The sequence below is a fragment of the Rousettus aegyptiacus genome, unplaced genomic scaffold (genome assembly GCF_014176215.1).
Source record: "Rousettus aegyptiacus isolate mRouAeg1 unplaced genomic scaffold, mRouAeg1.p scaffold_m13_p_3, whole genome shotgun sequence".
Lineage (NCBI taxonomy): Eukaryota > Metazoa > Chordata > Mammalia > Chiroptera > Pteropodidae > Rousettus > Rousettus aegyptiacus.
The window spans coordinates 45,240,117-45,256,557 of NW_023416306.1; the positions used below are offsets into that span (position 1 = coordinate 45,240,117).

The 16,441-nt window shown below is 39.8% G+C and overlaps 1 protein-coding gene across 7 annotated transcripts in view; it reads right to left on the minus strand.

Moving 5' to 3' along the window:
• TJP2 (tight junction protein 2) overlaps positions 1-16,441 on the minus strand; it is a 102,106-nt gene that overhangs the window by 18,658 nt on the left and 67,007 nt on the right. For all 7 annotated transcript variants that reach the window (XM_016135539.2, XM_016135542.2, XM_016135535.2 and 4 more), the window contains 10 exons: positions 15,337-15,390; positions 12,790-12,914; positions 11,114-11,216; positions 9,305-9,941; positions 6,116-6,219; positions 5,340-5,493; positions 4,006-4,114; positions 3,765-3,898; positions 2,723-2,789; positions 1,713-1,863 (listed from right to left, as the gene is read on the minus strand). In XM_016135539.2, the coding sequence (XP_015991025.2) occupies positions 1,713-1,863; positions 2,723-2,789; positions 3,765-3,898; positions 4,006-4,114; positions 5,340-5,493; positions 6,116-6,219; positions 9,305-9,941; positions 11,114-11,216; positions 12,790-12,914; positions 15,337-15,381 (1,629 nt within the window). In that variant the 5' untranslated portion in view covers positions 15,382-15,390. The remainder of the gene's footprint in view (positions 1-1,712; positions 1,864-2,722; positions 2,790-3,764; positions 3,899-4,005; positions 4,115-5,339; positions 5,494-6,115; positions 6,220-9,304; positions 9,942-11,113; positions 11,217-12,789; positions 12,915-15,336; positions 15,391-16,441) is intronic.

The following is a 16,441-nucleotide window of genomic DNA, read 5'->3' on the forward strand; positions in this document are numbered from 1 at the left end:
TCAGTGAGCTCAATCTTTTCATCCCTTTGCAGGAGTGAGGGCTCCTTTTACGGTCGACAGAAAATTTATTCACAACCAAGAACAAGGACCAGCTATTGCCTGACCTCCAGGTGGGATTATTGCAAAACAAGCTAGTTTCTGGTTTCGTCTCTAGGTGATAACAGGAAGCAAGACACTTTTTAAAGTGTAAACGCTGCGTACTATGACTTTTACACATGGAAGTGACCCTACCCATCTTTAACAACTTACAGAGAAGCCAAGCTGCCAAGCCCCTAGATGAATTCCCTATTTTTTTTTCATGGAAATCCAGAAAATCATTTTCCCCCCAGGATACAAGATTTTATGCTTGAACTTTCATGAGCAAAGGCTTCCCAATTCATACACGACTTCCTGTGGTCCCATACTAGTTAGGAAAATACGCTTTTTCTTCTTTGGCATCAGCCCAAGAGTAAAGTGGTATGAGCTGGCACTCAGATGGGATTCTTATCGGTGGCACTTGGTAAGTGATGTTTCCTAGGATCATGTGGTACCACGAGGTTCAGTCAGGTACACTCAGTCTTCTAGGATCCTGACCAGAGCCAAAGATGGTCTAGAATGTCACCGGAAAGCTTCAGCAAAGCTTATGATCAAGGTCTGCCCTTCGTCTGCTCCAGAAATGAAATCTGAACTACTGCAGCGGGGCCAAGAGCCAAAAAGGAAGAGGGCTGCCCATTTTGTGCTCAATTGATTGCTTTCTCAGGAATTCCACAGCTTTTTATTCTGCTCTCCTTTGACCCAGATGCTCTTACCAGACCCCCTAGAAACTCCTACATAAGAAATGTTAGTCTACAGAAACAGAAATTCAATGAAGATAGTTCCCTAGCATTCAGGGTTTTTTTTTTTTTTAAATAGTCACGAGGTACCTGACATTCTTGAAGTTTATTCTGAAGTCAATGGAAAATACATTACACGTATCTCATAAAATGTCAAAGCTGAGTTGGTTATCATGTTAAAAAACCAATAGATTATACAAACGTATATACAGTAACTTTAAAAGTACCAATATTGTCCCTCCTGGACAATTTTAAATGTAAATAATATATCGAGTAGCAGCAACTTATTATTTTCCAATGGGAAAAAAAGGGACATTGACCTTCATACTCTGTATCAGGAACTCTGCTAGGTGTCTGGAATATTATCTATTCTAATCTTCCCCAGGTCCCTGCAAAGCAGGTGTTCTTATCCCTAATGAACACATACCGACCCCTGAGTCTTGGTAGTTGAGCCAGGGTCGCAGAACTAATGAGAGGCCAGATGTGTTCGAATCAGGTGATCTGATGCCAATGCCCACCTTTGTTCAATTATAGCACACTGCTTTAAGAGTGACTACCAGGAGAATCGATGAAAGACCAAACGTTAGCAAGATCTTTTGAAAGATCTTCCTCCTTAACCTTTAGTCTCAATTTTTTATTACTCGAACTAAAAAAAAAAAAATCTTTGCAAGAGTTTTGAACATTATATAAATCCCCAAAGACACAGCTGTGAGTTCTGCGTTCCAGGACTTAGAAAACAGGATCCATTCCAGGGAACAGAGACCTTGACGCTGGGCATCAACAAACCTGCAGCTGATCTATTTTCACAAGCTTCCCCACTTACTCCTCCCTTATATAAAATATCCAGAAAACCCCATTCTTTCCCAGTAACTTCTAGAAACAGGGCTGGGCTTTCCTTACCTTTAGTATCTGGTCCCCTTCTTGAAGGCCTTCTTGCTCTGCCGAGGTACCCTCTTGAATACCAGCCACAAATATCCCAACATCATTGCCACCAGCCAACCGAAGGCCCACACTGTCTCCCTTCTTGAACCTCACCATTTTGGTATTGGGGCTGCAATGGTTTCAGTTTCAGAAAGAAAAAAATGGGAGATCATTTTTGTAAAGGGAGACCAACATTAGCAGATGAGATTTAATTTCTTCTATCTACAGAGTGATTTATAGTTTAAGACACTCTCATTTTCCTCATAGAATCTATAATTTTATCTTCCCTAGGGCTGTAAGATGAATAGGATAGGCCCGCTTTACCAGTGAAGAAGTAGAAATATAGAATGTTTATGTGAGCTCATTAAAGATCAGAAAGCAAATAAAGGGCAAGGCTAGGGCTAAAATCGAGGCCATCTAATTCCGAGTTCAAAATTCTTCCAAAGGAAATCCTGCTGCCACCCAGGGCTCGTCAAATGAACAGACAGTCTAGGTCCAAGGAAACCAGCCCCTAATCCAGGAACTGCTGCTCTTGACCACCACTGAACCCGGGGTTCTCATTATCAAGTGCAGAGTATGGTGTCACTTCCCTCCCCCAACATTCTGGGACCGTCATGTCACTGCAGGCCCAACACAGCACCAGTTAAGCAGTACTTCACCTATCTGGGAGCTATTGCTGATCTGGCAAGCTCAAATATTCAGAATCACATTCTGGAGGAGCATCCAGATAAGGGACAGAGCAGACGAAGTTAACATCACAAAATTCACCCACTTCCATGTTTTACTCTTTCTACAAATAATTTCTCTTTCTCGTAAATACTTGTGGCAATAGGGATTTGTTAAAGATGCAAAACCACCATCTATAGTTAAAACACACACACACACACACACACACACACACACACACACACACGCCATTCTTCTGGATTTCAGTTAAGGAGATAGAGCTGTACAAAAAAAAGAAAAAAGAGAAAGACTAAAATTTATACCCATATATTGCTTCATCTTCAGGACTGGGACGAAGATAAGTTCTCGGTGTTGGTTTTGGTTGAGGAGCTGTGGATTGAAAAGTACCTGTCATTATTAACTTGGACTAAAAGGGAGTTTGTCTCAAAATATAAATCTCACAAAACCTACCAAAAATTCAAGCCTATACCTTATGCTACATATGTTGTCACATTAAACAACAAAAGCCTACCAGTTCATCGACCAGGGAGGGGCGAGGGGCTGAAGACTGAGATAATAACTGATCATGCATATGACAAAGTCTCCCTAAAAATCCATAAAACTATGGGGTTCGGATTGCTTCAGGGTTGGTGAACACATGGAGGTCCTAGGGGGGTGACATTCCTGGAGAGGTCATGGAAGCTCCACTCTCTTCCCCTATACCTTGCTCTGTGCATCTCTTCCATTTGGCTGGTCCTGAGCTGTATCCTTTATAAAAAACTAATAATAATAAATAAAGTGCTTTTCTCAGTTCTGTGAACCATTCTATCAAATTATCAACCTGAGGTGGGGACCATGGGAGCCAGGTGGTCAGAAGTAAAGATGATAACCTGGGACTTGTGGCTAGCATCTGATGTGGTGGCGTCTTGTGGGACAGAGCCCTTAACCTGTGGGGTCTGCACTAACCCCAGGTGCTCGGTGTCAGAATTAGACTGAATTGGAGACATCCAACTGATGTCTGGAGAATTCAAGAAGTGGTAGTTGGGTGGAGGAAAAAAATCCACACACATTTGGCGTCAGAAGTATTATGAACAGAAATAGTTCAGGACGTGAGATGAGGTAGGGGAGACAAAAAAAAAAAAACTACAACTAATCAAATATAACAAAATGTGACCAATACGTTGACCTATAGAAAGCGTTGTTATTCTTTATGGTTTTTTTTTTTTCAATATTAAAAGACAGAAAGAAATGCCTCTTCCATATTTGAAAATGATTTTTTTCCCTAAATAATTTCTCTTTCCTTCCAGCCACCCTCTGAATTTACCGCGCAGAAATTCCTGAATGCGACTCTAAAATGAGCCTCACCTGGAGCTTCCTCTTGGTATAAGGGTTCCTTGCTGGTCTCTGTGCCAACCGCAGCCGCAATATCCCCCGTGGACTTAAAGGGAGTGGGTGTGGCACCCATCCGGGACCATCTGCTTTGCATGTCCTCTCTTGAACTTAAGCACACGTCATGTTAACATCTCATAATGTAGCACATTCACAAATACCTATGTGTGTACACACTCGTAGTGACGTATGCAAGGTAAAATATACATGATCTTACTTTGGCCTTTCCTTCAGCTTTTCATTTGAGGAATGATAATCATAGTCGGAATATTGCTGCCGTCTCTCCTCTGGAGAAAATGATTGGTTTGACTCTATTTCTGAGATATCTGGTTTCGAAAATAAGAAAAGACTTTTAATGAAATATTTAAGACCTGTACCAGAAATTATCCTATTCTCTGAATAGTTAACATGGGAAACGGAAGAGAGGCAGGCAGTAAATATGCTATTAGTCTAATAGTCTTCCTGAATTGAAAAAAAATCTGACAGTTTGAAGGGAAAGGTATTAATTAATAAAGAGGAAGCCAAATACAGAATTGTACATTCCTCTTTCATTACATTTTCCATCAAAACTGCTACTGAAGAGTCAAAATTCAATTACTGGGTCATGTGTTACATACTTATTTTTGCCACACAGGCGAGTACTTCTCAAAATCAAAGCACATACAAATCACCTGGGCTCTCGTTAGAATGCTGTTGTTCTAGGGTGGGGCCTGAGATTCAAGCTCCAGATGCTGCTGATGCTGCTGGGGGGCTGAGGACCACATTTTGAATAGCAATGAAATAAACTGTAAGCCCCTAGTGTGCTGGGATGATTTCTCATGCTCCTTAGGTTTTCCTGCACTGCACTCATAGCAATATCAACTGCTTAGACTTCTGACAAAATGGAAATTAAACTAAGATTTATAAAGCAATTGTTGAAATCAACATCTGTTTTAAAACTTAGAGAACTTAATATTTTTTCTAACCCTTTCTGCTCAAAGGCAATCCTAGATGGTTATCTAGGAAATACATGATTATTTCTATTGGTAATTTAAATTCGTATATAGTTAAAATTTATTCTATGTATAAATCACAGAAATAGTCTCATAAAAGAGAGTGACATGGATTGCTAACCAATAAATACAACATAAGTCATTCTGATTCTTTAGCATAGTGTCTACCTGCTTTTGCTATTCCCATATTGTCTTCTCTTTGTTGAAAATATTAATTACTAAAAATTAAAAAAAAAACATGAAAAAGTGTAAGAACAAGTGATTTACGAATGTATGTGGTTAGTTCTTTGAACTGCTCGTACACTTTTTGTTTTCAGTGGCCTAATCAGAGCCCACTGGGAGTTCACAAGTGCACCAGAATTTCATGTTGGAAACCTAATTTCAACAGACACTTTAATAATACCAACCAGACACTTTTCTTTGGGATTAAAGTTTAAAAGATAGGCTTTCTTGTTGGAAATTTAACTTCCAGCTGAGGGCTGTGCTAAATAGAGATGAGAATGCAGAAGCAACAGCCTCCCTTGCTTCTGGCTAAGCTCATAGCCTCCTCTTTCTTTACCTTCTATTTCTGAGTCACTGTCATTTAACGACGGGATGTTGATGAGTGTCTGTTTGCTGTCTCTCAACACCACTAGCTGGAGTTTTCCTCTTGACTTTTCTATCAGTTTTCGAGCATCCGTTAAAGACATGTTCTCAGTTACAGTTCCATTTATCTGTTTATAGAGAATAATGATGTTACATGCAATACAACTGTTCACAGTGAAACAAAACACTTATATTTCCCCCTTCTAAAAATGTATAGGTTTTGCTCAGCTATTCAAACAGACATGGGCTTTAAAATGACGGAGGGAATAAAAATGAATTATCCTTTAAATTAAATATAACCCTGCATGCCTGGATCCCAAATACAGGAGTGAGAGAGCTGTAGTGTACTTAAGTTACTCTGCTAATTTATTTAACTTCCAAGCTCAAGACGATGGTTTGGTTTACTACTGGAACATGTTTCCTTACCAGAGAGGTTTACAAAAACTATTAAATATTCAGCATTCATATACCACCAACTCCCCTTCTCATCTTTCCTTAGTTTAGGGAATAGGAGCTTAAACTTTAAATAAACAGGGAAGAAAAAAAAAGTATTCATTGAGATATTTTTTTTAAAACTGACAATAAACTATTATAAACCTCCAAATCTGGTTTTTCTGATAAAAACTATTTTACTCTACTGCTCTTCCCAGCCTTTGTCTTACTCTTGACCCCCACTGCAACAAAGTTTAACTGTGTTGATACTTGAGTGTGAAAATGCACCAATCATGAATCTGCTTGTCCTATACCTACCTTGAGAATTATGTCCCCTTCATGCAGGTTGCCATCTTTAGTTGCCAGACCAGTACTAGTCATTTCCTTTATGAAGATCTGACTTCCGAGACGGAGACCATACTCTAGGAGACAAACACGTAAACATGCACGTATTTATCAACTGGTTAGGAAAACTTAGCTTGGTTTTTAGGACTATTCAAAAATATTTATAAAAGAATTAATTTTACATGTGGAACGTTCTGTAAGACGATGGTCTAGAATCCTCAAAAAAAAAAAGTCATCATAAAAAAAACAAGAGGCAGAGGGACTATTATAGATTGAGACATAAAAACCAAATGCAATGCATGAACCTTCGCTAGATCCTTGATCCAATGTGAGGAAGAGGTGAGGGGTGGGCGTGGGTTAATTATTTTGGAGCAACTACAAAATGAACTATACTGCAAAGTATTAAAAAGGATAGTAATGTTAATGTGATAAAGACAGTATGATTGTGTAAGAGAATGTTCTTATCCTCGGGAGATACCTGCTGAAATATTTAGAGGTAAAGGGTTACAATGGCTGCAACTTACTTTCAAGTAGTTCCAATACACCACTGAGAGAGGAGAATGGTGGTGGAGACGATGGGGACAAAGGGCCGGGAAAACGGGATAAAAAAGGAAGAAGAAAAACAAATGTGGCAGAATGCTAACAACTAGTAAAACTAGGTGAAGTCTATATATGAGTATTTGCTGTAAAATTAACTCTTTTCAAAACAAAATGTTGAGGAGAAAAAAACAATTCAGTACCTCTTGATAGGCACATTCTGCTGACAATACGCTGTCTACAGGATAGCACTGCAAAGAGAATAGCCTTCATCTGTAACAATTTAGATTGTGTGAGGTGTGGCCCTGAAAAAATTTCAGTGTGTAAAGAAAAGGGGTAAGTCGAGCAAAGCATAGCTATGGGGGTTTATGGACTGTGAATTGCTCACAAAAGAAAAAATATTGTACTTACTAAGTCTAGATATATACTGTGTATGTATGTATATAATTTAAAATGTATTAAATACTATTCAGACTATTCTGATTTTACTTACTAAACCTGAAAAATACATATTTTAAGGATATATTTTGGTTGTTTTAGGAAGCTACCAAAACCTAGCAGGTTTTAATAGAGACACATTCGAATTTTACTATACTCTTCTGGACTCGAAATCTTATAATTACAAAACAATTAACTTTCTGACATTTAGAAAAGTTATGAAGTTGGGTTTAAAGATAAGTTTTAAATGACTTAGAGTAAGTTAGCATCAGATATAACCACAATGATTTAAACTGTTAAGGTTCACCCCCGACCCCCTAGGAAGCTGACAAGAAAGAAAGAATAAGGGTAAGACAGGATCTTCTTTCATGGATGACAATTCCCTATTGGCCAAGAAAGAAGGTTGAGACAAGCTTGAGTGATGACTTCTTTCCATATATCAACAATTCCTTTATCCTCTAAAAAACTACACTCATAATGTAAGGTTGCACATAGATTTATTGGTGTGTATGTGGATATCTCTTAAATGATGAAAAAACTCAATCGACCAGCTTCTAGGATATCTACCACGAGGCTATTTGGTGCCCATGAAATGCAATACCTGGCCATATAAACAGATTATATTTTTCTTAATCAAATGTAGATCTTGCCTACTGCCATTTCTTTAAAGATTAATTTTTATGCAGCTCTAATCTCAGCAAAAGGCAGCAAAAAAGGTGAAACCTCTTTTTTAATGAATTCTAAGTTTGAGGAACAAAATGGACCAGGAGGAGTAAAATATATCGGCAAAGGGGCATAACCCCCTTTTTCCCTGGATAGTATTACTAAGACCAGGCATGACTTGGGCAGGCAATGTCCTTTTAAATTGAAGGTCACAACCCATTAGCAAGTCTTAAAATCAATTTAGTGAGATGCAACCAGCATTTTTAAATTCAATGCCATGAACCTCTCTGATAACGCATCACATAAAGTACTATTCCATGAAAGTTTTCAAGTTTTTATATGTAGATACATCCATGGTTGTTTACAAGATTGTGGTCCTTACTGTGAAGTCCACCTTTCAATCTGGGAGCAGAATGGTTCTGCAGTTCTTGAGGGTTGATGAATTAATGTCATTATAAATGGTTATAAAGATTCTATAGAATCCTTAATACTCCTCATACACACATTCCTCAAAGGTAGGCTATTTAAAATGCAAATTCCCTATCTAAAAAGCAATAAGTCTTTCACTTTTCACTTTGCATTCTTGGATGCTTATCTTTTTTCCTCTTAGAGGAACAATTAAGAGAACAAAAAGAGATAAAAGATTTGTAGCAAGAAATTTAAAAAGTCAGAAGCCAAGACCAGGCTCTAAAACCCTGTTTATTCATCTACTTGTTTCCTATCATCTATTTCCAGAAGATGGAGTTTTGAGTTCTAGTCTACCACTTAATGGCTTCCAGATGTGGGCAAGGTGCTTCCCCTCAAGTTTCAGAATCCGCACCTGAACTGCAGTGCTAGTAGCTTTCCTATCCTGCTGCATGGGGCTTTAGTGAATTCTGGATGTGATTAAGTACGTGCAGGTGCTCCAGGAATGTAACCTCAGACCGGCAGCCTGGGCCAGAGCCTGCCTCACATGTGGGCACAACCCAAAACTTCTTTGCACTTTGATACACCTGTAAAACAGGAATGGAGTCCCTACCTACCACACAAGGTTCCAGTGAGGAGTAAATAAGAATATTTATTCAGCACAGGCCCTGGCATAGTGCAAAATGAAACTGAGATTAGCTCGAGTACTTTTCTTTCATCAGTGTAAGCTGCACCAGGCTCACCAGGAAACATGGTTAACAGATTCCAGGGGCCCACAGAGGCCGTCTGTCCCAGTGTTTCTGAGTCAGTGGGGCTGGGTTGGGGCCTCAGAATCTGCATTTCTAACCAGTATCCAGGTGATACTTAATGTTACATTGAGAACCACCAGCCTAGAAGTTTAAAGCTGGATTTCTGCAGCCTATGCAAGTTCAATGAACTTTTCTGTGCCTTGGTCTCCATCTACAAAATGAAGATAGGAATAACTCTCACATAAGGTGGTGATGAGGATGAAATAAGCTGATCTGTGCAAGCATTTAGGGCAGTACTTGGCACATAGTAACTCCCATGTAAGACTTAGCTATTATTATACCAGTGCTTTTCTTCACCAAGCATTACTACCTTCATTTGCTTTGCTTTTCATCAGAAGGACCCCGATGGGCCTCTCTGCTTCCAGCTGGCCTGAGTGGTCTGGCCGGCCTCTTCGCTCTGGGCTGGGGCTGCGGCTGCGCGAGCGCAGATGCTCGCGGCTGCGGCTCCTGGACATCTCATACCGGACATCACGCTGGGACCTGTGGCCGTACTCCACCTCCGGGCTGTAGGCCCGGTCATAGGCCTGGTCAATGCTGCGGCCACGGCTGCTTTCTCGGGCTCGGCCATAGTCCACATGGTCCAGGCCCCGCTCCAGGCTCCGGCCACGGCTCCGGTCTCGGGTTCGACCATAGTCATCATGGTCCAGGCCCCGCTCCAGGCTCCGGCCACGGCTCCTGTCTTGGGCTCGGCCATAGTCGTCATGGTCCAGGCCCCGCTCCAGGCTCCGGCCACGGCTTCGGTCCCTCTCCCCGCTGCGTGGTCGGTTGTGGGGACGCCCCCTCTCCAGGCTTTCCTCCCAGCTGCGCAGCCGGCTCCTCTCACTGTACCCGCTGTGGGCACTTCTCCTGTCAAACTCATCCATCACTTCGAAAGCCCGGTCATCCTCATTGAGCAGAGGGCTGACTTGAGGCGGGGCCAGCTGGACCTTCCGGGGCCTCTTGACCACCTGTTAACCAAAACACAGTGGGGATGCAGGACAATCACAATTAAATGTAGAGGATGCAGTGGTTAAGAGCTCTGGTTCTCATTCCAGTAAAACTGTGTGTCCCTGTCTACTCACTAAGCCTTAGTTTCCTCATGTGGAAAACTGGGACAATAAAGATCTCATAGGGTTCAGAATAAAATCAGTGAGTATAAAGCTCTCAACATAGTGCCTCTAAAATCTGCTTCTACTCAGTGTGAAAAGCACGAAGGGACTTTAAATCACTAAGTTAAAAAAATTAAAATCCAGAAAGTGAGACACTCAATATACAACTGCCTAGATTCTTCTTCATTCTTTGTAATGTCATTGAAAACAAGGGAAATAGGAGGAGAGGCGGTGGAAAGAGGAATCTTCTCAGACTCAAAGGAAATAAAAAGATAACCAAATGCAATCAATGAACTTTGATACATGTAAGGAGGAAAAATCAAGTAAAAATGGCAAACTATTAACATATAGAAGATATGTGCTTATTACATTAATCTTTGAACTTTTCTTTTTGTTTGAAATTTTTCCTAATATAAAGTTGAAAAAAAAAATGAAACCCACATACTCGGTGCAAACCCCTAGCATTGCCTTTAAACCCACTGTATTCCAACTTCTTGCTTTGTGTTCAGCTGGAGAGAACACTCCTTGCAGCACAGACCTGCTCCAGGGCCTAGTGATTCCCAGCCAATGTTTGTGAATGAATGAGTGAGCAAATAAATGAATGAATGCTACAGACTGCCAATATCTCCTAAGAAACTGTACTTTATGAAGATATAATAGATCTTGTTTGGACTTTTTGCACACGAGTTTTTGAGCTGAACTTTATTTTCTAAATTAATGCTGTTTTACCATTGTTCTCAATCTAGTTAATTCTTAAAGAAAATAATTGTCTAACCTGACTTTTAAGACAACTCACTCAGGTAAGAGAATTATTGGTCTTAAGATGTTTGGAAAACGATGAGGAAGAGGCAAGGAGGAATTACACACATCTTTACATCATTCATTAGATCACCCTCCTAAAGTACTGAGGATATAAGTAACAGCTCTTAGATTATGTAATTTTGTCAAGTGTTAAAAGCAAGTGGCAATTTTCTTCTGGGCATAAAACCAAAATGCTATGGAGGTGAGCTGAACACAAACCCCAAACTTACAATGGCAGCGATCTTCCCACTTTTTCTCAACTGCTGAACAGCAAACGAATGGAGCACATCCTCCATGGAGGTGCCGTTAACCATGACCACCCTATCATTTTCTCTGAAAACCAAAAATAAAAACAGGATGTAAAAAAATCCTATGCATTCACAGTAAATCATTTATTTCGGGACAGAGGCAGCACACTGACCAAAAACACTTATTAAAGGGCTCAGTGTCTGATGACTCACGAAGCTTAATCAGTTAACTCAATCTTGATCTCTTCTGAGGAAGGAACCCAGGAGCCACCCAGCCCACTTTTGACACTATGTACTGGAAACCAGCTGGGGAGAAGGACCCAGACTACAGGATCCCTCCAGCAGGCACCTGACAGTGGTAAGATCTGAGCACAAATGAACTCCTGAAATAGGCCTCCTTACCCCAGGTACACAGTGGGCTTCAAGAAGTCTATAAACAAGCCCCCATCCCGTACCCCAAAACAGAAGAAGATCTATACCCACTTGTATTTTGGAAGGGGAGAAGTCAAGAGCTTGCCTCCAATTCTTAAAGAGTGGGTAGGCAGGAGGGAGACAGGGGTAAAGGGAGTCAAATATGTGATAATGGAAGGAATTTAACTTTGGGTGGTCAACACACAATGCGATATATATTTGACCTATTATTGAATTGTACACTTGAAACCTATTTGATTTTATTAACCAATGTAAACTCAATAACTTTAATTAAAAAATCTCAAAGAAATTTGGCAGCCATAGAACCTTAATTCTTAACTTTCTATTATCCTCAAAATCATTTTAAAATTCTACTTTGAAAGACTACTAACTTTGATAAACCCACAGAGACTGGGAATGCCATTAAAACCTAAACTCTGGAGCTGTTTGGGCAAGGCGGTCATGAAATTAACTTTAGATTCTGCCTTGAGAAATGAAGCTGAGGGACTCAGACACACACATTTTCAAATGGCATTATCTCTTCAGACTGGAAGGCTGACAGTTGGAACATTTGTGTTTTAATGTAGCAAACTTTCCCAATTTCCACATCCTTCGTATAAATCAGATAATCACTACGCCATAGCATCCTCATTAAATTCTTAAAGAATATAAATTAAAATACACGTCCTAAAAGCAACAAATGAACAGGACAAACAGAGACTCATGGACAATGAACTAGTGGTTACCAGAGGAGAGGGGGAAGCAGGTAGGTAGACTGGGGTGGGGAGTGGGGAGGAGATTTAAACCATTTCTTCAGTTAAAAATAATTAATTAAAATAATAAAAATTTAAAAATACATGTAAAGTGTTAGGTACGCATTAGGGAAAAACAAGCATACCAATATTATATTCCATGTTCAGAAATGGTCCCTAAACCCAGGAATGACAGCTGTGCTGGTTAGAATAATCTTCCTATGGAAACAACTGCTTTCCTTTCTTCAGAATTTGGATGTCCCCAAAGGACTGTGGATTGTTAAAATATGGTATATAATGGTCTCAATTCCCACCTGAAGATTCTGTGTGTGTGTGTGTATACATATATATGTACATATACAAAAGTCCACATACAAACATATATGCTTTTTTGTTTGTTTGTTTAGTTTCAAAAGTGCCTACCACCCAAACCACCCTGTCTAGGGCTAAGCAGTGTGGCTGGCAGGGGCTGGGGGGAGAAGGAAGGCCACTCACTGAAGCAGCCCGTCAGCGGGCCCACCCGGGAGCACGTCAGAAATGACAATTGAAGTCTCTCCATTTTCAAAGTGGGGGTTGTCTCTGCCTCCGGACACGGCAATTCCAAATCCTCTTTTGGAATCCTGTTCATCGAAGTTAAGAGAAGAAGAGAGGTGAGGAAAAAAAACACAAACCTTCCGTAAGTGGCTTTCAGGATTTATTACAAGCCCTCAGTAAGATAAAGGTTGAACCAATCACCAGAGACGACAGCTCAGGAACAGGGGGCTTACAGGAACAAATGAGAAACAAAATAAAGCAGCATCATGACAGGTTTATAAAGGGAAATTCCTTATCTAAAAGGAACAGCCTTCTGAAAGCTGGAAAAGATTGATAACACTGTAGTTATCACTAGAAGCTGGCATGGGGTGGGAATAACACCGTCTATCCACATAACACCGTCTGTGCTATTCAAATCGCTGATCATATCCATTTTCATATCCTGGCCTGAGCTGGAACACCTTCAGTCACAACTGAATCTGTGCTAAAACCATATTTTTAAAGTATACTTTTAACTTCCAAGTAAGATGAGCTGGTGGTTTTGTTTTAACATACAGTGAAAAGAAGTACATGCATTTTAAAGATAAAATAAAATCTGAAGATAAAAGTTTTGGGATCTTATGAGACAGCAAGCATTAAATTCTTTTCTACACGCATATAAGATGAAAATACAGATTAATTACATCCCCATTTGGTCTAGAAAAGTATAACAGTGAACCCAGGTAATACATAATCCTAATTCGTTTCAGTGTTTAAAAAAGCTAAGCTCCCAGGTTTCATCCAGATGATATGGGTATATGTGACTAAAACCCTAGATTGAGGTTTGATTATGTAAAAATCTATTCAGAGAATAGAAAAATTTCCCAAGAAAATTTCCTACGTCAGGCCCACTGATGACAATCACCAACACAAAACAGGCTGAGTTGCTGGACATGATCACACAGCTTTGAATCTGGCAGCACCATCACGTGGTACCTGGTTCTACATAGAGGTAGCTCCGTCACCTATACCAGGCCTAAAATGTCTCTTGCTTTTCCCAGTCTGAGGTCCATGACTCAAGGGATATGTGAAATGGTAATGGAAACAGCATGGAGAGTCAGAAGATAATTAGAAATGAAAAAAAAAAAAAAAAGACCTAACGGGGGAAAACCCCTCAACTGAAGAAACTGTGATTACTGCCCCAGAAATTCTGGCACCTGAACACTGGTCTGTTTTTTCCTGCTTGGATTAATTTAATACATATTCATTCAGAAACCATTCTCTGAAGATAGGGCTCAAAGTTGAAGAAGGAAGGCTTCATTTGAGGCACTTAAAATCCTTTCAGAAAGTGATGGATACGAAAGGAGTTCAGAGCAGGAAGAGGACCTCTGCAGGGCCCAGGAAAATCACAGCATGGTGACCAAGGCAGCTTGGCAGAATAAGTCTTGGGGAGCACAACGGCTAGTCCAGCTCGGCCATACACAAATCACTCACATGCCCCCGATGGCTACGCTTATTTTGAGTAGAGTTAACACCTATCACACCTACCTCAAACTTTACCATTGGAATAAAAAGGAATGAAGCTAATGTTAAGCGACGCTGATGTGCTGGACTCTTAGTACTACAAGCTGCTTGCATTACTTCATTTAATCAAGACAGGCCATAGCTCTGAAATGACTTTAAAAATAAGGTAAAATATATTTATATGCAGGATTGCTTCTGTTTTACATTTTAGTTTTTTTTTTATTTATTATAATTAGTTTCAAATATACAGTACATTGGTTAGACACTTGTAGTTTATAAAACGATCCCCCTAATTGCTCCTTCTCTCCTCTGGTTTTCCATCTAGCTAATATATTAATGCTAACTGCATTCCCTATGCCGTGCTCCCCATCCCCATGACCATCTACCAACTGCTAATTTATACTTCTTTAAACCTTCACCCCATTCTCCCGGCCCCCCAACCCCCCTCCCATCTGCCCGTCATCAAACTGTCCACTATATTTGTGTACTACTTTCAATTCCATTGCGGATGGTATTTTTAAAAACCGGATTAACTCTACACCTCTTAATATAATCAGGACTTAGACAAGAAAACAACCCATGTCACCTGATTGCTAAACCAAAGTTTTAAAATTTAGTTTGGACTTAAAACTCACTGAGGGAGTTATAAGTTATAATTAAAATTATAAAAATTGTAGAAGCTACTTCGACGTCCTTAAACAGTATAGGTTATTTCCATTGCTCCCCATCTTTACTCTTTTTTTTAAGTAACATGTTCTGCTGGTGATAGATGAAAACACCAAATAACCTATAAAATTTTCTATATTATACAGACCTTAACCTCAATAAATAAATAAATAATAGCATGCAAATCTTTTTTAATGTAGTAATTATTGCCAGATATTACCTATAATATATTATCCACCTCACGGGGAAATAAACTGTGTTTGAGCAAAAATAAAAAAGATCCATGGTCTGTGAACCCAAGAACTTGATTGCAGCATATATGAAACGTGCAGCACTCACCTTCTGTAGGGTCACAGTATACTGTTCCCATATCAGTTCTTCCATGCCTGGGGCCTGTTTCAAAACAAGCAGACATTTCAATGCTACAAGTAAAACTATAATTCAAAATATCTCACTATATAAAGTCCGGCTTACACTTTCAATATACCGAAAAGAGTTCACGCTTTTTAAGAACACTATGCTACCCATTTTCAAACACACTCTCCCCTTCAACGAAACAACAACCTTAACAAAACTGAAAAAATTAGTGAAGGACAGTGAGAGAGATACCTTAAAAAGAATATAATATTAAATATTGAGCCTTTTTATTATCACTGCTCCAAAACACTGTCATTATAAAATCCCATAGAAAGAGAATTAGACAATTGCAAGCAGGTATTTTTTCTTTTTCTTTCTTTCTTTTTTTTTGACCACTCATCTCTCCTTCTGTCAATGGTAATCTCCTAAGCAAGTTTTGTGCATTTTTATGTATAAAGGTGTCTGGCCTTATCACAGAGAGTGCCCAATTAGTCAATCTGTGGGATCCTTTTCTTCATCAGTATTGCTGGGTATGAAAGATGAAAATGCCTGCATAAACAGACCACTAAGAATATTCCAAAATAGGTTTCTTTTAAAAATCAGAAAATAGTGATGTCATTTTAAAAATAATAATAATCCAATAATGCTGGCTGCCTTTGAGGGAAAATCCTTAAAGGCCAGAAATGCCAAGAAAGCTCAAAACCAGAGAGATAAGCCAGCACTGAAGCAGCGTTTAAACAGGAGGCTGGGGAGAGAGATAAACTGTAGGATCCAAACAGGGTGGAAATCAGATCACAGTGGATGTACTAGGGGAAAAACACCACTAGGCAGATGGAGATGGCAGGGACACTCGCCTATCTCATCCTTGGCTCCGGGTAGAGTGGAAATAACTAAAAATATCTCCCTGGAGAATTCCTATCAACAGACCTGTTCTCGCAAAGGTTTGGGACTGAAATTCATATTCTGAATGCAACCACCCCTGCCCTCCCACACACTTCAGGTCCAAAATGGTTCTGCACTGGTAATACTCAAGTATCCAGAGGCAGATGCAGATTCTCTCCAAGGAACTCACTGATATGCAGGCTTC